Raw genomic sequence first — 25,524 nt, 5'->3', positions numbered from 1 at the left:
TGAAGGCTTCATGTTTGTTTTAAAAAAATCAATCACAAGGAAGTGGCAAAACATCGGACCAAGCGGAGGACGTGTGAAGAAAGCAGGCCCGCTCCTTGGCTGCAAGTTCAAAGGAGCCGGAAGCGAGGCTGCCAAGCTTATGCATCCAGAGGCCGCAGCAGGAGAGGAACCCCAGAGCAGAGGGCAGACCAGGCCCCGGGGCCCAGCCCTGGCCGCCTCTCCTGCCCAGCCTCTTTCTCTGGAATTTTCCACCACCTTCATTCCCTGGCGTCACACTGTCACCGCTCAGAAAGCCCCTTTCAGTGACGGCTCTGCAGCCACCTTCCTCCATCTACTTGGTCAGTGCTTCCTCAGCCTTTCCTGACTCCCATCCTCCCGGCCCCCAGCTCCCAAACCCCCAGCGCCCTGGTCCCAAGGAGAATCTTCACCGCGTCCTTGTTTCTCCGCCGGGCTCCTGCCTAGCACTTACCAGCCCTCAGCCATGTACCTCTGGCTGCTGGACCCAAGCTCTACTTTGAGGAGCTTGGAGGAGCCCTGGTGTCTGCAGAGTGTTGGCACGAATGGTAGGTCTTCATGACTGGTTGTTGGTCTAATGAATTAATAAGTGAGTGTCCCAGCTGTATTGTGGGCACACTGAGGAGATCTCTCTCCAACTCTGGGGTGCCCCTGGGTCTTGTTCAATGCAGATTTGCATTTAGCGGATCTGGGGTGGAGCCCCAGACTCTGCCTTAGGGTAGGCTCCCAGGTGGAGCTGCGGCTTCCCCAGAGCTCCCTGCACAGCCCCCTGCTGAGGGGCCCATAGAAGGGCAGTGGGGAAGGAGGCAGGGGGAGCCCTAGAGTGGGCTCAGGTCCAGTCCAGGTGTGTCAACCCGGCAGCCAGAGGCCCAGTGTCTCGCGCACCCTCCCAGGGCCTGCTGCAAGCTCTTCACAGCAGGTAGCGCAGTTAGCCTGGTGATAATACCCAGGGTGGGGTCAGCTGGGACTCTACTTCCCCAAGGAGGAAGAACGCCCCCTGGAGGGCAAGAATGAGAATTGTCAGCAGAACTGGTGGCAGAGGTCCCTGCTCCACGCTTTCTTTTCTGGTGGTGGCATTTGCCCAAAGAGGGCTTTGCTTGGAACTAGCTGTTCTCTCATTTCGTGGAGGCCTCTTGGCTCTGACTCATCCACTCTGTTTTGTTTCATTTCTGTCTGGTGTATTTTCCTCTTGTGGTCAAGCCGTTGCTTCCTCCAGCCCAGGACCCTGGCTGGAGACTGGTGTTTCCAGCGCACTGAGGAAGTGCTGGTACTGATGCCAGTTCCTTCCTGAAAACGAGAATGGCTTCTTCCCTCCCTGTGGCTCTCGTGCCCTGTTCATTAAGCCTTCACGAGTAAGAGCACTTATCCACGGGCGTTGCCATGGACTCCTCTGGAATGCTCGGTTCGAAGGGCAGAAGTAGACATATGCCCCCAACCTGGGACAATAGCACGATTATTTGTTTGGTGAAGCTCGTTTGTTGGATTTGTCCAGACAACTTAGGGAAATGCTGGTTTGCTTCCCCATCCCAGAGCCACTTAAATGAACTGAGTCAAGTATGGGCTTTGCTCAGCGACACAGCGACTTCACTGAACCCTGGCCCGTGTGCCTAAAACATTTATTCTGTTTCCTCTTAACAAAATGACTTGCAGGTCATTCAGGGTGACAGGCAAAATTCATCCGTATTCATGACGTTTACCAGGGGATTCCCTGTTAGCACACAGCTTGCCTCTTCTGCTCACTGTTAACCTTGGCTTTGCACAAGAAAACAGAAGTAATGGTTGAAAAAAAAAAGAAGTAACGGTAGAGGAAGAGCTCAATATTTGAAGGCATGTTTAATCCCACACCTATCAGAAGGATCAGCTCCTGTTTCTAGTAGAAAAGCAAGGACCTAGAGCTCAGACACTAGAAATTGTGACTCTGGGTTGGACACCTTGGTCTGCAGCCCTGTGGCTTAGGCAGGGCTTTGCTGGCTGGCGGCTTCACCTGAACGGTGACTGATCTCTTTTCCAAAGGTCGGACTGAAGAGAGCACTGATCACGTGGGCTAGACACCAGCTTTCTAGAATTGTCCTGTTGCGGAAGGGCGTGTGATGGGTGCAGAGAAGGAAGCCATCGCTGCTCTTAAAGACCAGAAGCAGGGAACAGCACTCGGGAGAGTTGGAAGGAAGAGGGTATGGGAGCCACTGCTTGTCTGCAGGGACTTCAGGAGCCTTGTAAAGTGCATTGCATTCGGCTTCTCCTGTTCTGCACTCTCCTCTGAACCTGTCATGTGGGTAGAACGACAACAGTCTAGTCCTAGCCTTTATTCTCTTTCTGAATTCACAGTGTTTTTCACTAACACAGCTGATCTGGTGATACTGGCCTCACCGAAAGAACCAAAACCATGTATGTTTCCCCCTGTATTTGGGGCCTAAGAAGAATCAGAACTTTTCTATCTCCCTTAGGTGGGCAAAGTGTGAGCCTGTGATAGTACATGTAGAACAAAAAATTAGCTGTTGGGATATTTCCATTATTTTGGAAAGAACCCAAAAGAGCCTTCGGAATATAGTCAGAAGCGGGGGTAAGCGGACTTGTTTGCAGGCGCCATCTCTCAGAGCGCACCCTGATGCCACTTGCTCCTTGGCGCCCCGGGAGCTCCGCAAGGCCCCGAGGGGCACGTGCGTTGTGCCCTAGGAGGTGAACGTGTTCTGGGTCCCATAATTAATGTCAGTGAAACTGTAGTCATTGCAGTTTGGAAAACCTGGTCTCAGCTCCTCCACACCAACACCTGTGCCGCAGGCCAGGCTTCCCCAAGCACAGACCCGCTCGGGAGAGACCTGCTGTGGTTTGACTAGGCTGCACTGGGGTGTCAGCCACGGGTGCTCGGATTTCTTCATCCACGCTCTGTGTTCTGATCACGTCAGGGTCTTGGATTTCTTTGTTCTCAAAGACCTACAGTTCGCATGTTTGCAAAAAAGTCATTTCTTCCTCCCAGACGAGGCTGCGCTCTGCCCTCACGCAGGCCTTTCTCTGTGTGCACACGCGTCACTGTGCCCCGTTCCTCTAAGAAAGGTTGACATTGATTTTGGATTGTATGTAAAAAGGTGGAAGTTGGGAACCCACAGGTGTGTCCCTTGGGTGTGGGTAGACCTCTTTGGGGGTACAAGCCCAGCACTGGCCGACCACAGGACTCAGGGGACTCTTGGGGGCACTCTGGTGCCTGCCACCAAACAGGAAGATTAAGAATGAAGGTTGACCAGATGGTCATCTCGGCCTTGGATGGCGGCAAACCTCTCTGGGTCTCACCCCCCACGGGACCCTGCTGACCCTGACCTCGGCACACTTGTGCTGTGAGCAGAGAACACTGCCCCCCGGGCTTCCAGGCAGGAAAGGAATGATATCCTGAAGCCTGGCGCACCCTTCCTTCTGGGCCGCGGCCAGCACACAGGAGTGGGCCAGTTCCCTAGCAAGCGTCCCCTCTGTGGGTGTCCTGTTTTCCACACTTGCACCTGGATGTTTCCAAAATGCATCCACTCAGTTCAGCTGCCATTCAGTAGCACCTGTCACCCATTCTCTCTCATCTACTGAAGGGGCATCCTTACTGGAACCCTTCCTGTTCCTGCGTGATGTATTAATATTTTTGTTCCCGTTTATGTTTAGTCAGTTGCACTTTGTTGCCAGGCTCCCTGTTCTAGCAGCACCAGAAGTGGGTGCCTGAGCTGAGGGTGGTTGGGAGCAAGCCTCTGGCTTCCGTGGGACCCTCGCTCTGTAGAAAGTCTGCATTCTCAAAAATATCTGTGAAGTTTCACTTCTGCTTTTGAAAATTTTGATCTGAAACCCGGACATCCAGAGAACGCGGGGCTCGAAGGATTACTTGAGAAGTCGACCTTAAAAATTTTTTCTTAGTTGAACTGATGTTTACCCTCCCCAGCGCCAGCACGTGTAGCCTTCCCCAGGGTCAGCACGTGCAGTTAATGAACCCGTGTAGTTAATGAACCCGTGCAGTTAATGAACTCTGGACACGGGCATCTCCCCGCTGCACGAGCGGGCCCGGGGCCCCAGGGCTTGCAGCTGGTTCTTGATCTTGGAGGAGTCTGTTTCCAGCGGGGACCGAGCTGATACTTCAAGCCACCTTCCTGGTGGCCCCCGAGTTTCCTCCTTGCTCCTCCCACCAGCTATAACTGCAGACACCCTCACCCAGGCCACACCCGAGGCGCTTAGTCCCCCCTGAGGGAGAGTCTTCGGGGCTGGGGCCAGGTCTGCTTTGTCGCCAGGGAAGGTAACTGTCTGGACTCCGAAACCCTGGAACTTCTGACCTAAATTAAGTGCATGCTAACGGTGTGTTTTCTGCGACCCTATACTTGTGACCGACAGATTTGTGGTCCAGAGAGTGACACTGACTTCGGGAACATGAGTGTGTCCCATTTACATACCCGTGAGAAAGGAGCCCAGCTGTCCATCATCGCTGAGTTATAACCCCTCGGGTGCTGCTACCTGCGAAGCCGTGGTGGGCCCGCCTCCACGAGTATTTAAGGAGCGCTCACCCCAGTGCCGGAGCTGTTGTAGGCTTGGGTAGCGTCATCATCTGCTCTCCGGAGGGAGATGACATGCTAGGTGGGGTAGAGTATTTAAAACAAATAAAACAGGCATGTAAACAACGAACAAAAGAAACAGTATGAGTGGAGCGCAGGAATTAAGAGGGATGTGGCTGTGACAGGCAGCCCCTCTGCGCTGGTGATCAGGGTCCAGCGCCTACAGAGAGAAGCAGGGACCAGGTTTCAGCCCAGAGACTGTGGGAAACCTGTGGAGTGCATGTTCTGGTCCCATCTTATAAGCATGGTTTAAGCTGATTTCAGACAAGCGTGGGATAGTCTGGGAGGTGGTTCAGTGTAGTGGAAGCGACGGCCTTAAGGCGATGGGTGGGGGGGACTGGGGTGGGGTGGGCTGGGATAGGACCCAGCAGCAGACTGAAAGGAGGTAGGGGTGCAGAGGTAACCAGTGACCCCTGAGGTTTTGGTCTGAGTGGCTAGGTTAGAGTGGCCCCTGAGATGGGGACACGGGGTGGGGATGTGGGGTTCAGCACCGGCACATTTGGTTGTCAGCAAGTTTTACACTGTCAAATATTAAAACGAACCAGCCAACCCTTCCAGAGGAAGAGGCTGTGGCTGTCTCCTCCCAGGACAGCCCGAGGGACGGCTCTGCCCTCCTGCCCTCCACCTGCATCTCCGATGGCATTGCCAGCCCAGGGCAGAGCTGGCGTTTGGGATCATTATGTTAGGATGTGCTCAGAATATTGCTGTTTGAGGTTAACAGTCCTCTAGATCCAACCAATACAAGTAGTCTCGGTCAGAATGTGGAGCTTCAGAAGGCCTGCTCTTCTCTTTTTCACCTAAATTGCTGGGCCCTCGTCTGATTTTAGCCCTGACTCCGGCTGCATGACCTCAGACGAGTTGCTTAGCCTTGTCAGTGACACGGACAGGAGGCCTTGCTCTGCTGCCAGGTGCATGGGCACAGAAGTGTGGGAGGGAGGCTCCCGTCTGCTCCCTTCCTGGCCCACTCCCCTCGGGGCAGAGCTGTAGAAAGGGTTGCCTTTGAGAATTAGAATCACCTGGAGAAGCCAGCAAAACCCTGGTGCCCAGGCCACACCGTCCATTAAATCAGTGGAGGGGGCTGGGGAAGCAGGGACAGGGATTGCGCTGCTGACCGCAGGCCCAAGCACCTGAGCCTAGCAGGATGGGCGGGGGGCAAGCCCCAGCCCCCAGGTGCTGACGCTGAAACTGAAGAAGCCAATTCCTGTTTGAGCTGGTGCCCGGGACAGTCGGGCCCGAGAGGCCAGCTGGGCTCCATCCAGCCACTGGGAGAGCCAGCTGCGCCGGCGAGGCCTCCAGCGCGCAGTGAGAGGAAGGCACAGGCCCCGTCCTTCCAGATGGAGACCTTCTGTCGGTCGTTGTGGCTTTGTGGGGGGAGGGGTAGTAGTTGCTAACATCTCAAATTGGGTAATCCCAACCAAATCAACTGGTTGGGATTTCCTGGGTGCTGTGCATAGAGGATCCCAGTGCTGGTTGTGGCCCAGGGAGGGTCTGCCCCAGCTTGCGGGGGAAGCATTGCAGGTCTCAGAAACCATTTCTGGACTTTTCTCCACAGGGAGAGGGGTAGTTACCCATTTTCTCAGGTTCAGCTGCGCCCTGGCCAACACAGTGATCAGGTTCCTATTATAATCATCACTAACAATGATGCAAACCCCAGCCTGCTGCTTAGCGTGATTTGGAACATGAGCGCTCAATGAGTCACGAGTTGGAGATTTCTTCCTCCATCTAATGCTTTTTGTAGGAAAGATGTAGCACTGTTATCCTGCTTGTGTTTAATGAGGTTTTCATTTAAGGATCCCAAAGAAGCCAGGTTTCTTTTAAAGGGGACAAGACCCCCAGGCAGGGTAGCTAAAGAGAAGCGCCAAAGAGCTGAGGTGCAGGAGGCCGCCTGGTGCCCAGGGCCAGCGCGGCTGGATTCCCCCTGCTCATCTGGGGCCCACAGCCTGGCCTGGTGACCCCCCCCCCCAACTTAGGGCCTGAGAGAGGGAGTATCTCCAAAAAGTGACACTGAAGTCACTTAGGGCCGGGTGGTGCAGGGGAGAGAGCCCGTCATCAGGATCCCGTCCACCACCCACTGAGGAGCTGCTCGAGGCCTGCGGAAATGCTGCCCCCGCCTGCAGACTGCGCACCGTGACCCCTCTCCCCTTCCCCATCAAAAGCCATCCCCTGAACCCTGCTTTCATGTGGGCATGTGAGGGCCAAGCAGTTCCCTCAACCCAGGTGGAGGGGGTCAGCCTCCAGGAGCCTATCTGCATCACCCTGTGGGAGACAGAGCAGGCTCAGAAAGATGAGAGCCGTCCCCACGAAGTGGGATCATCCGAGAGGGGGTGGGGGTGAAGAGGGGGCTGAGGCACTTGATTCAGCCTGTGGAAGGGCCTCCTCCCCCTGAGAGCGAGGGAGCCGGGTGCTGTGTCCAGTGCCATGTGGCAGGTGGGCTCCCAAGGGGGGCAGCCAGGTACCCAGGGCACCAGCAGTGTTTGTCTCAGTTTTGTTTTTCCCCATAAATAGTTATCAGAAATCTCTGCGTGTCTTTTAAGCGAAATTCCAGAGTAGCTATTCATTTATTCAACAAATAGGGCTGTGGGAGCCCCTGCTACCACGGAGGTGCCACCACGGAGATACCACCACTTGGGCTTGCAGGGCTCACCCAGTGTCCTCTCTTCTCTCAACAGCAGATGAAGCTTGTGGCCGAGAACCTGAAGGAAGAAGGGAAGGGGATGGCGACCTGAGTGCAGGCAGAGGGGCACCAGGAGTGGGTCACAGCATCGCGGCTTCAAACCCAGACCCAAGGCTCAGCCAAATGAAGCAGCTGCCCCGTGGCAGGCACCCACCTCCTCCCTCTGCAGCGTCTCAGCTCAGGGAGGGAAGAGGGCGACCAGGACCCCCTCCTGGCAACTCCCCACTCTGTCCCCCTGGTTTCTGCCCAAGCCCCACACTCCACTCCACTCCACTCCACTCCACTCCACTCCACTCCACATGCCTGACCTCCCTCCAGAGCCACTGCTGCCCTGAGCGGCTCGTGGGTATGGGCCACCAGCTCTCCATGGTGCCCCTCACGGTGACAGTCACCCCACCCCACCAGCGCCCCCGGATCCGTGGGGTAGGGTGGCGGGCGGGGTGAAAGCCATTCTGAAGGGGGCTTCTGCCAGCCTCAGTTTAGAGTGAGGGGTGCACAAGAGGCAGTTCTCCAGAACCCGACAACTTACCTCTTCCTGGTTCTACTTGGCAACAAGTTAAGACACGTTATCAGCCAAAGCAATAGAAACTGAGCTATTAAAGGCACCATGTACCTCTCCGACTCCTTCCCACGTGTGCACTGAGATGGCCCACTGGGTTCTGGGAGGAGCTTGGGGGCAGGTCACTCGGTGGCGCCCCGAGGTGGGGAGCTGAGCATGGGGCTGGGCACCTGGTGCTACTTCCCAGGCCTGCAGCGGGAGCTCGGGTGGGTCTCAGGAGGTTCTGCTACTGCTGGAGCCTGGCAAGGGCCATGGGGGCTGCTTCCATGCACAGGGTGCCAGGCCGAGGGCCAGCTGCCACACCTGGCACCCTGCATGGCTGACACCAGAGGGGAGGGGCCAGGGATGCTGTGCCCCCCTAACTGCCCGTGGCCCTCCAGACACAAGGCAGCGACTGGAGCCTGCTGCTCCCACCTGTGGTCTAGTCACCAGGGCCGCCTGGGAGGGCAGGACCTGGCTCCTTTCTCCAGCTGTACAGATCCCGCCTCGGGAAACAGCTCCCCCCTCCAGGGCCCATGTCTCATATCCGGACACGAGGACAGTGGGCACTTCCACTCAGAAAGCTGTGGGTGCCTCGGCCACCTGGGTGACCCTGGATTCCCTCCACATCAGGAAGGGGTGGCTTCAGAGGCCCTTCAAGCATCAGTTTTGGGAGCCCCCACCCCCACCCTCCATCCCCTACCTGCCACTCTTGGGTGTCCAGTTGATGCTGCCAGACCGCTGCGCGTGCCAGCATGCCCACCCCCGCTTGGTCTGAGGTGCCCAAGGCCCACGTGCGCATTCAGTGGTTGCTCGAGGCTGGACAAGTGCTTTCTAGAACTTGCTCATGCCTTACACACACTGAGTGGTCCCTGCCACTGGTCCTGAGCCAGGAGCTTCCTCGGGGCCCAGCCTGGGGCCTGTGTTCAGGCGGGGCCCTCGACCCCGCTCCGTCTGTCTCCCCCGTCACATGAATACAGGAGTGCCAGGGGGTGGCTCTGGGTGTGAACCCTATCAGCTCCTCTCCTTGCCCGAGGGCTCACAGCTGTCTCAAGGCTGGTAGCCTCTCTCCAGGGGGCCCTCCTCACCCATGAGGTGCCAGCGCAGACCCCGGGTTCCCTGCGCTGTGACTTTCATGCCCAGCGCTTCCCTCTGCCCTTCCTAAGTGACCAGGTGAACGAACCACACACTTAACCAGGACTCAGCCAGTCTTGCCCAGGGAAGGTGGGACCCCTGAGGTCGGCCTGGATGCACGGGGACCACCTCCACTGGGCCAGCCCCTGGGGCACAGGATGGAGGAGATGGGTATGGGGGGACTGGTCAGGTTGTGCCCACAGGAAAGCCAGCAGGAAGGGGATGCTACATAGATCTGCTGGGCTAATGGTTCTCTTTGTCCCAGCACCTGAGTGGGTGGCATCTAGCTTGTGGGAGATGCTCAGGAGCAGGGGTGGGAGGGACCAAGGCGGCCACACCTTGTTGTCCTCTTGACTGGATTCTGGGAGACATCAGGGCAGTGCTGTCCCCCCCACCCCATACCCTGGCCTCATGCACTAGAGAGGGTGCCCTCCGTAGTCCTTTGGCCCTTGGTGTGTGGGTCTCATGATGGATTACAAAGTGTGGGGGAGGAATGATGGCAGTTTCCCTTGAGCCTGTGGCACAGATGTTGCCAAGTGGCTCACAGAAATCATGGCCTCCCTTTTACAGTGCTGTGAACCTCCTCGGAGGAAGGGGAAACAGCCCAAAGTGTCGGCACGGCTGTCTCCCCATTGCTGAGGCCCAGGCAGGAGGCGGCAGAAAGGGCAGAGCTGGGGGAGTCCGGGTCTGCTGCCCCCCTCCCCCGTCTCCAACAGGCACAGGCCTGCAGCCGAGTCATCCCATCGAAGAGCCGCTGGATCCTGGAGCAGTGCTCACTGACCAGGGGCCGCTCGGAGGCGCAGACGCGAAGCCGCCCTCCCTCCACTTCGCTGCCTGGCTCAGAGCCACTTAAGGCGACCTCTGCCCCTCCCAACCCCAGGGCACGAGGCAGAAGCTGGCACCAGCTGCCGAGAGTGAGCGGCTCGGCAAACCCGCAGTCTGAGTGCAGGAAACGGCCTGGGGCTGGAGAAAGGCCCTGGAGAGCGGAGGCTCGGTGCTTAGAGCCGCAAAGCGGGAGCCGCTCAGGCCCCCACCAGCCGGAGTGGAAGGGCCCTGCCGTGGTGGTGGCCAAATGAGCCCAAAGGCTGCCCCGGATCTATCCTGCCGCTTTAAAGCCAAGCCCAAAGGAGCCAGCTGATTCCAGGTAACTAGAGGCCAGAACAAAGCCCTACACTTTTTACACAAGTAGAAAACCCAGCACTCAACAACGCAAAATCCAGTGTCCAGCACTGCAGTAAAAAAAACAGTTGCCTACCTAGAATTCTGAACCCAGTGAAAATGTCCATCAATAAATTTTTTCAGACAAGCAAAGCTGAACATGTATTGTCAGCTGACCTGCACTATGAAAAAAATTTTAAAAGTTCCACAGGCAGAAGGGAAACATGAGGATGTACCCAAAGGAATGGAGGGTGCTGTGAATGCTAAAGATGTAGGTAAAAAGGCTCCCCCTCATGCTTCATCTCCTAAAAAATTATTTAAAACATGTATGAATATGTAAAAACAAAATATGTCACAGCAGCAGGAAGAGCAGGAGGAAAGTGGAAGTATAGTTGTAAGGTCGTTACATTCTACACGAAGCAGTGCCAGGCTGTGAATACACACATCTTCCCTACAGCAGCCACTACGAAAGAAAGGGGCACAACCAATAAGCCAATAAAAAGGGCCAAGTTAACCCAAAAGAAGGTAGTAAAAGCAGGAAGAAGAATCGAAGAATAGGTGAGAGAAATAGAAAACAACTAGAAAGACGGTAGGTTTAAACTCAACCATGTTCATAATTACACTAACTGTAACTGGTCCAAGCACTCCAAATAAAAGATTTGCAGATTGGGTAGAAAAAAAGCAAGACCCAACTATATGCTGTCTACAAACAAAAAAACCTACTTTAAATATAAAGACGGATGGGTTAAAAGTAAAAACATGGATAAAGGATATACTCCCACAAGTTGAAGACAGCTACAGCCGCTATATTAATATCACACCAAGTAGATTTCAGGACAAAGAAGAACTTACCAGGGATGGGGAGGAACATCTCATAACAGTGAAGAGGGGTTGATTCGTCAAGAAAACACAACAGTCTTAAATGTGCATGTACTTAGCAAGATTCAAATTTCATGCAGCAAAACTGACAGAACCAAAGAAGTGGGCAAATCCACAATTATAGCTGGATTTCTGTGCTCCTCTCTCCGTAATTGATAGGAAACAATCAGTAAGGATATAGAAGACTTGGAACAACTTCATCAATCAACTTGAACTAATTGACACGGAGAACCCTTGACCAGCGACAGCACTTCTCAAGCATTCATGAAAACATTCACCAGCATAGGACAGTGGCTGGATCCGAGAACAAGCTCAATAAGTTTAAAAAGAATTAAAATTTACAAAGCATGACTTCTGACCACAGCACAATTAAACTAGAAATCGAGAACAGAAACTTATGTGGAAAATCCCAACTATTTGGAAATCAAACATCTTTCAAAACATGACATGATCCAGCTTTCAAAGGGATCACGAACGCTGCTGCATGGAGAACAGACCAAAGGAAATGAGCAGAAGCAAGGCCCGTTAAGAGGCATTTACAGTTGTCCAGAGGAGTGACGATGGTGTCAGGGACCAGAACGTTAACAGTGAGGCAATAAGGGGCCAATGTTTGAATGGTGACTAATACTTGTTGATGGCGGGTGGGATGCTGGGACGAAAGTAAAGGACACCAAGATTTTTGGTTTGTGCAAAACTAATGAAGGTTTAGAGCTGCCATTTACAAGATGGGGAGCATTAGGAGGGTAAGGATTTGAGGGGGAAGATTAGCAGGAGTTCTGGACTTTGCAAAAATTAAGGTGCTTACTAGACTCATCCAAGTAGCAGAGTCAAATAGAAGCTGGAATCTGGCGATCCTGGGAGAAGTGTGGGGTAAACCTGTTTGGGTTCTACCTATAGATGTTCGACTTCACGGGATCCAGACTGAGTGTGGAGAGAACAGGGATCCAGAACTGAACCTCGGGGTATCTCAAGATCGGAGGTTAGAACGGGAAGCGAGTGCACTGAAGAGCAGCAAGGCCGACGGGTCCTGGACGATGGGAGTTCGCAGGGAAGTGACCGACTCATGGAACGCTAACGTGGGTTTGAAACTGAGCACTGGATTAGTGGCTGCGCGGCGCTGAGGCTGGGATGGGGCGTGAGAAAGGCAGAATGTGCTAAGGGGCATAAGATTTGGGGGGGTATGGTAATGGTCGCACAACTCTGAGAATCTACTGAATCGTACCATTTAATACACAATTCACTTAGGGGTATGTGGATTATATCTGTTCTTAAAAACTGACATCTGGAATTGGCCGATGGAGGTCCTTGCTGACCTTGAATAAAACGGACTTTTGGTTGGGTGATTGCAGCAAAACCCTGATTGGAAGGCTTGAGAGTGAAAAGAACAGCCACGTGGCACAGCTAGAGAAAGGTAGGAGGTAGGATCATGTTGGATTTGTGTGCCGTGAGCAATGGTCTGGCGGACAGAGAAGGACCCGTCCTCGTGGCTGCCGCACGCCGCACAGTCGCGGGGCCAGCGTGGCGACCGCCTGAGCCCGCGCCGGGACGGGCAGGGCTGTGGACGCACGAAGGCGGCAGGTCCAATGGCTTCTTTAGGGAGCGTGGTGACCGGCGAGTGAGGAGAGCAGATGACCGGGAAATAAAGTGTAATTCCCGGGCAGTGGGCCCACCCGGGGCTGTGCCCACGGGGTTCAAGCACGCGGCAGGCCTGCTGCTGAGTCGGGAGCAAGGCAGGGCCCAGGCCTGGGCTGCACACAGGCTGCGTTCCGAGAAGAAACAACATGGGACGCGATTTATATTGCTGAACACCAATATGCCACTTTTTTATTTGGATTCTTTCCCATTTGTCACATACCTGTCAATGTTTACACAATGAGGAAAATCAACCAGCAGTGGAAGCAACTGACCAAATCGGCTGATAATTCTGTACCCTCTTAACACACGTCGATTCTCACGTGGTAGAAATCCCTTTAATTTGATTCAGTCTCACGGCTACTCTTAAAATCGGTGTCAAGATTGTCACATCTTTAAATACAGATAGAATTGTCAGAAGTACATATTTTTTATATATATACACATATATGTATATATATACACACACACATACAGAAAAATACAAGACTAATTGTCCACAATATTTAATTTACACACTACTGTAACTCTATGCAACTTCTGAAGACAGGTTAAGGGGTACGAGAAACTGGTTAGAGCAGGTAAATAGTTTGGTCCAATATTATCTTAATGTAATGGTTACTCGCTCCCTTCCGTTTATGGGACAACATACTATGACATACAACACATGCACAGTCATTCACCTAGGAACGAGTGAGACACCACTCAGACTGACATCTGTGTGCCCAGAGGGCCAACCAACCACACACAACTAATAAGGCTATGATACAGCTATGCAGCATAAATGGTCAACACTGCTGATCTAAAGTGAGCACCATATATACATCTGAATATTAAAAAAAACCATTGAAAACCAAACACATGTGGGTTAAAAGGTGCCATTCCAAGGCTATACATAATCACAGGAAAAAGTATTTACATTACTTGGAAAACAGCTGCAACAAAGAGTTTATTGCCAATGCCCTTTATAAACTTCTCTCCTACGTTTAATACAGATGTTACGCTCACGGTCTATGTGAACCACACATCTTATTTCTGGCCCTTTATAAGATCCCTGCTCAAGAATTTCAAGCAAATGTGTTCTATGGCTTCACCCACACACCTAGTCTCATAGCTTTCAATTTTATAAATATCACAATGAACTAGAGCTATAGCTTAAAACATATCTAGCCTAGGTCTAGAAAGTAAAAGTAGTTGAAGTATCATCTTTACTTAGTCTAGTAAGTATACAGTGAAATTCCGAGTTCTGAGTAAAATATGTGAACACTAAAGGAGCAAGATCAGTGTATACTTGGAGAAACCATGACCAACGGAATGCCGTCCATGGTGCTCTGCCACTGCAGTGCCAGGACACTGCCACTTCAGGGACACCACTGGAGGCTGATGGGTGTGGGAAGGCCCCAGGCCCAGCCACCTCATATCACCAATGTGGCTAAGCATTGCCTTTTAGATCCCCAGGGCCCAGCAAAGAAAAGTAGCATCTGGCCCCTTCCAACCAGTGATTTCCAATATACTGTGTCCTACAGATAAAACGTCATGAAAGATGACTATCTGGTCAAAAGGAGTCTTTGTACAGGAACAGTTTAAAGCAAGAGTTCTTGATTACTGTTTTGGCAGGAAGGCAAAGTGAAAAAAGCTTCCAGCAACAACAAAAAAACACCCCCAAAACAAGAATGGAGCAGGCTTTGTGCATTTTTGCTTGCTGTATGTGTGGACTCTACCCTTTTATGTGAATTTTTGGGTCAGCCAATTTTCATAGCTAATTGAGCTAAAAAAGATGTAAAATGGAACTAACAAGAGAGACAACCTAATTACCGAACTCATAAAAATCAATCCATGTGTGTATATATATATGGGTGGTTTCTGTTTTTTTAATTTAGGGGTTCTGACTTTGCCAACCTCTGTGCGCACCTTTGCTTCTGTATCAGGCCCTATGGTTTCTTCTATCTACACGGTTTTGAAGGAAACCCTGGGCTGTGCCCCACAGGAAGGAGTTTACACCGAGCATCACTTTGTTCTGTTAAACAGACATACACTCGATAGTAGAGTTAAGACGTCATCAGTTCACTTTATCACATTACAAAATAAGATTGTCTGCTTGTAATTTACCACTACAGGGGGAGCTGCCTTACAAATCTAAGTACTTTATCTCACCTATTACAAAACAAGGAAATCTCTTCCAGTTAAACTTTAAGAGCCCAAACTTTCCCTCACACTATAGCTTAAGACAAACAGGTGTGGGTACGTTGAGATCGCGGCTTAGGGTTTCAGCGCAGACGCCGGCTGTGCTCTGCCCGGCGCGGCCTCGGCAGGCTGGCGGGCACGTCCGCGGGCTCCAGGCCTGTCGGGTCACACCGTTATTGCTTTGGTTCTGTCACGGACACCAGTGTGTCCTCAGAGCACGGAGTCTCCGTGCCACAGAAGGTCAGGACAGGAATTTAGGTTTTTCAACAAGGAAACAAAAGCATTTTTTCTCGGTCTAGGTTAAGTGCGGAACATTAAATTTTTAAGTGCTCCATTTATACATTTTAAGTGTTCCAAATATACATTTTAATTTAATCCTGATCACACTAAAATTATGAATGTGAAAGTGACACAAGAGACTGACTTTTCGGCTGGGACAGAAAGGCGGTGTCTAGCAGCAGCATGCACAACGACCATGCATTGTCTCAGCGCCGGGCGACACAGGGAAACAATAAATAACTGCCCGCTGCAAAAGAGGAAAACCGAAAGGAAACGGCGCCGGGAGCCGGGCTCCACGCTCTGCGCAGGAAGCGTGCCGGTGGCCGCGGCCCAGTCAAATGACGTGGCAGCAGGTGGCCTGGCTGGAGGCGCACAGCAGCCCCTCCTTGGGGTTCCGCTGGATGTTCACAGAGATGGTCTTTTCGCACAGAGGTAGCTGGAGCACGTTATTTTTCAGGTTCTTGCTCTGTATCCGTTCTAGCCCCGCGGCGCTGCCCGCCACGTGGTCGGAGAAGAACTTGAGGCCGCCGGGCGCGGGCGCGGGCGCCGGGTGGCCGGCCGAGCTGATGCACATCTTCCACGCGGACTTCTCCTGGACCTTGACGCTGGAGAAGGACAGGCCGTGCTGCGGGCTCAGGATGTACTTGGTGCCGCCGTGCAGCTGCGAGCCCAGGCACAGGCCCATGAGCTTGAGGCTCTGCACCAGGTCCCCGGCGCTGCGCGACGCCAGCTGCGTGGAGTTGGCGGGGCCGGCGCAGCGGCGCGTGCTGCCCGAGGAGCCGCCCGGCGCGCCGCCCGCGCCGCCCGCGGGGCTGCCCCCGCCCGCGCTGTTCTCGCCGGGGCTGCCCTTGTCCGCCCCGCCGCCGCCGTTGCTCGGCTTGCCCTGGCCGCCGCCGTCGCCCTCGCTGCCCGGCGGCCCCTCGCTGCTGTCCCGGCGGTGCCAGGAGTAGGTGAAGCCGCTGTCCTTGTCCAGGCGCCGGCGGCTCTCCGAGTCGTCGTCGCTGGTCTCCGAGCTGCTGCAGCTGGAGCCGCGGCCCTGGCTTTTCCGCCGGTGGTAGCGCTTGTGCACCGTCCCCGGGGAGGCGATGTTCATCTTCAAGCGGCTCAGCTTGGGCGGCAGGTTCTCGTCCATGTCGAACTCGTCGTCCGACTCGCCCTCCTCGAAGATCTGGTTCAGCACCGGCGCGCTCTTGCGCGACGTCAGGCGGTTGGTGACGGAGGGCTTTCGGCGCAGCACCACCTGCGCGGGCAGCGCCGCGGGCTTCCGGTCCTCCTCCTCCTCCTCGTCGTCCTCCTCCACGCGGAACAGGCACTTCCGCCCGCCGCCCGCCGGCTTCAGGCTCGCGGGGGGCGCGGCGGCCAGCGCGGGCCCCGCCAGCTCCGGGAGGTCGTCCTTCTTGGCCGCGTCGCACAGGCCTTTGCCGCGGTGCCCGTTGAGGACGCCGTCGGCCGCCCGCGCGGGAGACTGAGGCACGGCCGCGTGGGACAGGGGCGTGGCCGTGAGGTCGTCCTCCAGGTCCTGGGGCACGTCGATCTTGGTCGGCCACGACTGCCTGCGACAGACAGAGACGAGCCATGTGACACGTGCGGACGCTGGGGACACCCCGCAACGGACAGGGGCAGACGCCCGGACGAGGCAGCAGCCCCGCCCCCGCCCGCCCCGCCGGCAGCAGCCACCGCGGGCTCGGGGCGCCCTTCGCCCTGCGGCCGGTGCCCGAGGAGACGCCCCCGCGGGCTGCGGAGGCGCCTCTCCCAGGCCCCAGGACACACCGCAGCCAGGGGGTCGGCGCCAGAGCACCGCCCGAACAGCACCCACGCTGTCCCTCCGGGTCTGAGGGCACAGCCTCTGAAGGTATATTATTGCTCATAAAATTCACCCGAAATTTTCAGTCCTCCAGATATTATAGGGTGGCGTAAAAGTCTGGTATCTACAAAAATAAATGGAAATAGTTCGATGGACTTAAGTATGAGGATGTTGGAGAGAAGAGTCAGTGTGCACTGGCATATATAAATCTCTTCACCAACTGAAAAATGCAGTAAGCCAAATACAAATACGTGCATTTTAAGTGCTCCCACAAGAGTGCCCGACAGCAAAATCCACTATCATTTAAACTTTGCGTTTACCCCCAATCTGGAGTGACCCAAGTAACAAGAACACTGCTAGGTACCCAAAGAGACTTTTGAAAACGAGGTCTCTGGCCTGTTTTGAACAAACATCTTGGAACGCTCAGCTGTCCTCTCTGCCCAGTAACTGGCAGATGCCAGACACTTAAAACAGCCACTTCCACGCGACATTTTCATTTCACACCAATTATGTTATCCTAGAAATAAAACCTAATTAAACCTACAGCTTGATAAAATTCATAGGAATTTATAACGGACATCTTCCCCCCCAACTCCGAGCCTGATCAGGTTCTCCTGAGGGTGGAGGGCCACTTGCTACAGTCCCTGCTCGGCAGTCCACAGAAGCTGAGGGTTTGACAATGGTTTGAGGTCAAGCAGTGTCTCTGGACAAGTCATCTGTCCTCCACCAGCACAAATGTCCCACCTCCCGGAGAGCCTCGGGGTCCTGCAGAGCTGCACAGAGCATGGCTTTCAGGCTGAGCAGCCACTCAGAGCCTCACCCCGCAAACACTGGGGGAGCCCGTGGTGGGGGGCGAGGTGCTGACAGTGTGCCTGCTTCGCCTGAGCGGCAGCCAGTCCCTCAAGCATGGGGAGGGGCACAGACATAAGGAAGGCTCTTCTCTCCGCCTCTCCCCACCCCCGGAGCCAGGATGGGGAAGGGCTGCAGCAGTAGTGGTCACTACCTGCCACTTCTGAACCAGTGGCTCGTGTTTACACGAGTCAATCACATGGTTAAGGAGCTCACACCCACTGGGCCCAGCACAATGTGAGAAAAGTGTGGTTTATCACAATGAGAAGAAAGGCTGCCAACAAGAGGTTATGTGAGTCACACTGAGCGCTTATGAAACCAGCACTGCTGACAGCCTACAGGGATTAATTCATTGATCCCACAATCCCACGAGGCAGGTGCTGTTATCCCCTCTTTACAAGAGAGGAAATCTGAAACACGGAGAGGGTGAGTATCCTGCCTAAGATCACACAGGCCTGAAGACAGTGACATCTAGGCTGGATTCCGTGGTTACTAAAGCCGCAGGGTGGTGGCTCTTTCTGCCACCTACGCAGCCCTCTGAGTGAATGCCTGGTGGATGGAGGGGACCCTGTGGTCAGGCCCCGGTGGTTCTCCCCACTTCCTACTCTCTCTCTGAGAGGAAGCGCGCACTCACCTCCCGTGCTTAGCTCAGCTCCTTGGAGGACTTCACAAGGCCTCTCTGACAGACCATACCGTGTTTCCACCCAACCCTGGCAAGAACCTAAGAATGTGTTCACTCTGTAGCTGGCTCTCCCTGGCCAGCCCTCTCTGCAGCACTAACTACGCTGATTTAAACACCAGTCTTCTGACTCTGTAAGGTTTCTACATCCCGGGTCACTCTGACCACAAGGCATCCTCCGCAACAGAGCCAAGTCAGGCCCAGAGTTTGGACACTGAAGTCACAGCGATATAAAGAGAAGGCAGGTAGGCAGATGTCTGCCCCTTGCTGGTGGGCCCTGGGCCACAGGAGGGAGGGAGACCTTCACAGAGTCTCCCTCCAGAATCCCCAGGAGGGTAAGGAAAACTGTGTGCAAGACTCTGCTGCTGCTTTATAGCTACTGTTGGCTTTGCAATTTCTAGAAGCAAACTAATTTAACTCAGATACTATTTGATCTCCTTTAGATGGAGCTCTGTTCTGTTTCACTGAACAGAAAATAGCTAAAATCCAAATAGTCCTTTCTCCCACAGGCCGGGGGTGGCTCCTGACAAGGTGGCCCAGTGAGCCGTGACTCCTCTGAGGCTCTGCTTTCCCACCAGAGGGCTCAGGTCAGGACGAGGCTGACCCTTTCCTCTCAGGGTCACTCTCCTGTCTGTCTCATGCCCAGAGTTCCCTGGCTCCCTGGGGCCCAGCCTCCTCCAAGCAGACACCAGACAGCTTGCCTAGTTTCCATTACAGAAGAACATCCAGGACATGCGGTTCCTAACCTCAGCTTCCAGCTCAGACTTCTGACTCTTTATTCTTAGCCACCTGGGCTGTTTTCTTCTCTCTTTTCTGTCGCTCCAGCCAAGCAACAACCTAGCATGGCAGGCTGACTGCAAGCAATTAAAAACCCAATGGTCTTCCTCCCCTTTCAAATAAGTTATATACTCACACACATACATTCATAGATAGCTGGAGGTACGTGTAGAGCATTATTCAGAATTGGGAGCATCCTTTGGCTTTTGAATCACTACAGCTCTGGGTTACGTTATCTGGCTATGAATTCTAAATAAATTTCATAATAATGACGTAAAAAGTAACCTTTCTTAAGCTTTGATTTTTAAATGGCAAACTAACATGGCAGGAGAAAAAGGAGCTGGGGAGGTGGGAGGAAGAAGGAGCTCAGGAAAGAGGGAGGGAAGAAAGGACAGTGGTGGTGAACAGTCCTAACAAGGGCAGCAAACAGGGCGGTGGAGGAAGGACCTCAGATTTTCATTCATCCAGCCCTCACCACACCCGCAGGAAGTAGTGTTACTACTCCCATTTCCTGGAGCACAAGGCTGAGTCAGAGAGGTTAAGTGACCTCCCAAGGTCAAGCAGCCAATAAATTAACTGGCTGATCTGACTGTCAAATCCCTGGAATCCTGAGATAACATCCTGGCCCAGAAATGCCGTTTGTTATTTAAAAAAGTTATTTCAAATAACTGAGGGAAAAATTGGCCTTGTTACTGGAATAAAATAATAAGGAATTAATCAATACATGTCAGACCTAGAAGAGTTTAATGAAATAACTAGACACCCTAGCCCTCCCATGAGGCGTCACCACAGTTCACGCTCTCAACCCAGGGTTAGGAAGCATTAGTCAAGCAGACAACGTTCACTATTTCAAAACGTTAACTTACTAAAATCAGTGAAGGTTTTTCTCACCTAAACTGGGCCTTAATGTTGCTGGGGCTCGCGGACCTGGTCTGGATTTCTTTCTCCTGCTTCTCCCTCAGGATCCTTTCGGCGAGCAGGAAGTAGGTGGCGGTGATGTGGTTGTACCTGTTGGTTTCCAGGGCTCTGAGGGAAACGGGGAGTGGACACAGCCTCAGACATGCCGTCAGTGGATCACCCACCCACTGCCAAGCTAACGCTCTGAGGCCCGAGGCCCGCCGCCGGTGCCGGGGGCTCCTGGGGGGTGAGGCCCGCAGAGCACGCGGCCTGCCCGCCCCCTGCAGCTGCCCTCGCAGGGAACAGCATGGGGTGCGACAGAGGACCCACCAGGCCCCAAAATACCCAAGCAGGCTTTTTAGGGCCTTTCTGTAGTTAGTGAAAACACACAAGCACTTAGGAAAGAAGCGACATGGAGATCACTTTTCACAACATGTGCATGGGCCACAGCTCCTCCGGCAGGGTGGGCCGAGAACACGACTCCAAAGTAAGGCGCCAAGGTGGGTCAACACGTGCGTCTGAGCGCAGGCGCCACCTGCAGAGGAGCTGTTCACGCAGTAAGACCGAGAGGGCTGGGAGGACAGCCCAGGTGTCCAGCTCCCGGGTCACTTGGGCGCATGCTCACTACTGGACAGACATGTGGACCCTCCTGAACCATCTGAGTGTTCCTTCTGGGTTTATGGCTGACTTTACATGCGTTAAGTAGCTCTATGGTGCCACAGCAGCTATTTATTTGAGCTAAGAACATTAAACCAATTCAGGGAGGAAAATGAAGTCATTCCTAAAGTGTCTTTCCATCATACCAACTGTTTCAAAGGGTTAAGTAACTTCTGACTTTTCATTTGTGGAAGTGCTTCAAATTTTATACATAGGACCTATTATGGGAATGAATCATTGCTAAAACAAAGCGATGATTATATTATCCGGATTCCAGGCTGTTCCGATCCACCCTGGTAGGAACGGAGAAAGCCCACAGTGTTCAATGGCACGCCCCTTGGTCACTAGTACAAAAATAAAAACAAAACCCAAAAGCCAGGCCCTGGACCAGGAACTCTAGAGATAAATGACACAACCCTGCCAAGTGGGATCTCTATCCATGACACACTGTCCATTCCTGGAATCCTAACCCATGGCCCCCGTACAGGTGAGTGGTGACGTACTCGACAATGGCGTCTCGATCTGCTATGTCCCCGAGCACCATGCGCTGAATGATGCTGTTGTGCTCCTCCTCCGAGAGGTTCTTGTAGGACACGAGGGGGATGTTGTACTTGGTGGCTGGTGAAGGGTCCACGCCCTGAAGCCATGGATGGTTTTCAATCTCTTCTAAAGAGGCCCTTCTCTTGGGATCTCTCTGCAGCATCCGTGTGATCAGGCTAGAAAGGAAGGTTAAGTCCATTGTTAAAACAAACAAAGGTAGTTCTTTGGAAAAGACTAATAAAATAATAAAACTCAGGCAAGACTATACAAGACAAAAATAAGAGAAGTCAATAGGTGTCAATATTGGAATGAAAAGGGCAACACCACCGCTGACCTGTAGACTTTAAAAATATAGAGGATATTATAAATACTTGAGGCCAATAAATTTGAAAATTGAGATAAAATGAACGAGTTCCTTGAAAAACACAACTTAGCAAAATTGACATAGGAGAAAGTAGAAAACTGAGCAGTCCTATGATTATTAAAGGTAATTCTTCTTGGAGGGAGACAGAAGGCTTCTAAGCTATTAGAACTGTTCCATTTCTTAAGCTGGATCATAGGTCCAGAGGTGTTCATTTTATTAGACACATTTTAAACATCCTTGTGAAAAATATGTGTCAATATAAAAACAAGTTGAGGTTTTAGTTTTTGAGTAGGGGCTGTGGAGGTACTCCCTGAAGTACAAACATCTAGCATGCGTCCAATGTCTGCCCTGCTTCCTGGGGTACAAAGAATAATAGTAAGGGCATAACCGTCACCGTCAACATCCGTATCAGGTGCTTCCTCTACACTAAGGACTGAGTTACAAGCGTTATAGACATTAATTCATTTCATCTTCATAGTGATCCTAAAAAGGTAGGTTCCATCATTCTCACATCATTAGTAAAGAGAGAGACTAGCATTTGAATCCGGAGAGTTTGAACACCGAAGTTCTTAATGCTCCACCATGGCTCAAGATGGGGCTCCACTTGGAGAAGAGACTTCTTCAAGCTCTCAGATTTTCTTCTCGCTCTTTTTTCCAATTACAGTTGACATTCAATATTATATTGGTTCCAGGTGTACAGCATAGTGATTACACACTTATATAATCACAAGGTGGTTCCCTCCGATAAGTCTAGTACCCACCTGGCACCATACATAGTTACCCGCTGATGGGAGAAACTCAACACTGTTACTACAGCAAAATTCTTTTAGTAGCTATAATCCTAGCTGAGCTCATTTAAAAATATCACCCATAACGTCAATGAAATACTGAACTTCCAACAGTTCCTTTATTCCATTGTATTTCTCACTACACATATCATAGTACTGTACAGTACTTTCAATCTCAATCAACTTGAGTGTATTTTTAGTTGGCTTCCCATAGTCACATAAACCAAAACAGAGCTCTTTAGTCAGCTGGGGGGGGGGGGGGGGGGGGGCAGGGGAAAGTGAATAAAATTAGGAGACACACTACGTAAATCCTAAAATGGTGTGTTGATGGTCTGTTTCAGAAATGCCCTAACTCTTCTCTGGGACTTGGAATGATTCCAGGTGGTCACGCTTATTGCTGATGCAAACAGAGAAGTAGTTCTTGTGGTAATGTCTCATTTCAAGTGAAAGTAACCCCACTCCTGGAGACAGAGAAGCACGTGATGAGTCTCTTAAAAACTGGCATATGTAAGAAATCAAGTAATATACTCCGTACTCTAATATTAAATTTCAAAAAATCACATTCTGGGGTTAACTTTCCAAAACACTTAACAAGAGCAGGAATATTAAGTTCAAAAATTAAAATGTACCCCCACTTTTTCTACTTACTCTTTACACTCCTTAGACACGTGGGGCGGTACTGTGTATTTACAATCCATGATCATTGTCAAGGTCTCACTGTCGTTGGCCTCTTGAAAGGGTGGCTGACCGCACACCAACATGAAAAGGATCACTCCCAGACTCCATATATCTGCAAAGCAAAGACAAACTGTTAAATATTGCACCAAAACCCAAAAACACTTGAGTTAAAGGAGACTATTTTGTTTTGAACAGTTGAAAGCATTTATATCTCAAAGTAAAAAGATCTAGGGAAGAAAAGTTAAGCCTCGATAAGGCAGAGACGGTATCTGTCTTGCTCACTGCTTTTATATTGACTTATAGGCCCAAGCAGTGCCAAGCACATAGTGAATGGTTAATACATGTTGACTGAAGAGATGAATTAATTCATTTGTTAATGGCAAGAACATCAACTGGAAAATACCCATCAAGGTTCCCAAACCAATGGACACACACGGCTGTTTTCCCATCACATTATACACCAGAGATAAAGCTAAGATGGTAATATGCTGGACATGAAAAGGATTTTGCCTAAGGTCTCAATGATCTCAGTTGTTTTTTACCTCGGTCCTGGTGAGAAAACCAGATCATGGTGTTCATGATCATTTTATAGATGAGAAAATTAAAGCTTGAAGAGGAGAGAAATACTCCTGGCTGTCAACGAGGAAAAGACTGGTCATGGACTATTTGAGAACAAAACTAGGACTGATGGTATAAGTAACCAGAAGGCACAATTTGGCTTAAAAACGGCAGGACCTACTTAATAAAACTGTTAAAACACTGGAAAAGGTAGTAAGTTTCCCATCACTGTAAGTGTTCCAGCAAAGGCTGGGCAACTGCCTTCCAATCCTCTGCACAAGGCATCCTGCAGACTACGGCTGGGCTAGTTGACATCTGAGGACCTCCAACTCTAGCAACAGACCGACTCCTACAATAACAAACAACCCTTACTTCTTGCTATTAAATAAAAAACAAAGCAATCAGATGGGAAAATGATGTCTTTTCAGATGAAAACAGGATAAATCCATTTTAGAAGGGTACCATAAAATTCATTCCAAAAACAACAGTAGAGACATGATTATATAAACACTCACAGAAGAGAGGAATTCAAGGAGCTTCCTAGCCCAGGAACGGCTCGAGGACAAGGGGCAGACCTCATGGCCTGTGTGACCGCATCTGCCGACACCTGACTGCTGTTTTCGTCTAAACTCACACACCCCAAATAAAGGAGGTTCTACGGTATTTTCCAAGAGAATGAAAATGTGCTAATAAAACACCGTTTCCTTGGTCCAAACTAAACAAAGAGAGTAGTAAAGGCACAAACAGAAGCCACACACTGTAGTGTCTCACACGTGCAATAAACTCTCCTAAGGACGCTCCAGTGGAAATTAGCGAAGCCGATGGAAAGCGCCACTAAAATTAAAACAGTATACAAATGAGGACGAGAGGGACCCAAGGGTCACTGAGTGCAAGCCCTTGGCTCCGCAGTGCCCCTGAGCGGCCTGCTGGCACTGCCGGCTGGGTCCAGGAATCACCGGCCCGCAGCTCCAGCACAGGGAGCTGGCTCAGCACTCGGTCCACTCACTGACCCACATTTCTTTGCCTTGATCTTGGAATCCAAAGGCCCTTCCCCTTCAAAGTCAAACATCCTGAGGAGTGGTGGCTGGTGGCACCTGCTCTTTAACTGTCCAGTGAGAAGCACTTATTGCCCCAATAGTACCTCATCAAGATTTTTAAAGGAAATTTATATAGGTTGATGTTTAACTTAAACCCTCTCTGTCCAACTTGAACCTGCTGTTTTTGGTCACTTGGCCCCAGCTCTCGAGCCGCCACTGTGAACAAGCGGCAATTACAATTCTCCCTTTAATGCACGTCTCTCATTTTACAAAACACTTACATACTAGAAATTAACTCATGTAAACCCGCCTTTTCACTAATGCTCATCACACAAGGCGAGGTTTTTACCAAGTTTTTGTTCATAACATACTCTTGGCTATCTCCTCCCCAAAGAAGGGGGATTTTAAATGGCTTACAAAAAAGTGCATAAGTATAAAAATTAGGGTTAAAACAAAAATTTTGTTAAAATACTGTCAATGTCTAATACTGCTTACTACTATACCCAATCCTGACCATGAATATATATTGCATTTGAGATACAATAAATTCGTATCTTTCCATATACATCCTACAAAAACAATTTTTATAAAATGAATTTGGTTACATTATTTCTCCTACCACCTCCTACTTTCACTGTGGATAAACTGGTTTGGTTTTTACCTTGTCTCTCTGCTAAACTGGAGATACTATCTGACAGTGCAATTATACAAAACTGATGTTTTAAAAATACAGAGTAATATAAATGTCCACTAATGATGACCCCAAATCCTTATTTGGTTAAACAAAACTTTCTTTTCTGTCAAATATTAACCTCAGCAGCAACAACCACGT

General features: G+C 51.4%; 2 protein-coding genes across 8 annotated transcripts in view; one reads left to right on the top strand and one right to left on the bottom strand.

The window, feature by feature from the left end:
• Positions 1-7,881, top strand: part of ANO10 (anoctamin 10) — a 94,281-nt gene extending 86,400 nt beyond the window's left edge. For all 5 annotated transcript variants that reach the window (XM_081160505.1, XM_081160504.1, XM_081160502.1 and 2 more), the window contains one exon: positions 7,256-7,881. In XM_081160505.1, the coding sequence (XP_081016631.1) occupies positions 7,256-7,312 (57 nt within the window). In that variant the 3' untranslated portion in view covers positions 7,313-7,881. The remainder of the gene's footprint in view (positions 1-7,255) is intronic.
• Positions 7,882-13,091: 5,210 nt separating this feature from the next.
• The window catches only part of SNRK (SNF related kinase), a 35,896-nt gene continuing 23,463 nt past the window's right edge, over positions 13,092-25,524 (bottom strand). For all 3 annotated transcript variants that reach the window (XM_081160500.1, XM_081160499.1, XM_081160501.1), the window contains 4 exons: positions 23,068-23,209; positions 21,231-21,443; positions 20,065-20,199; positions 13,092-16,617 (listed from right to left, as the gene is read on the bottom strand). In XM_081160500.1, coding sequence (XP_081016626.1) covers positions 15,399-16,617; positions 20,065-20,199; positions 21,231-21,443; positions 23,068-23,209 — 1,709 coding nt within the window. In that variant the 3' untranslated portion in view covers positions 13,092-15,398. The remainder of the gene's footprint in view (positions 16,618-20,064; positions 20,200-21,230; positions 21,444-23,067; positions 23,210-25,524) is intronic.

Source organism: Miniopterus schreibersii (genome assembly GCF_964146895.1).
Source record: "Miniopterus schreibersii genome assembly, chromosome: 15".
NCBI classification, from domain to species: domain Eukaryota; kingdom Metazoa; phylum Chordata; class Mammalia; order Chiroptera; family Miniopteridae; genus Miniopterus; species Miniopterus schreibersii.
The sequence above is the reverse complement of the archived record's forward strand: the minus strand, read 5'-3'. Positions and strand labels throughout refer to the sequence as shown.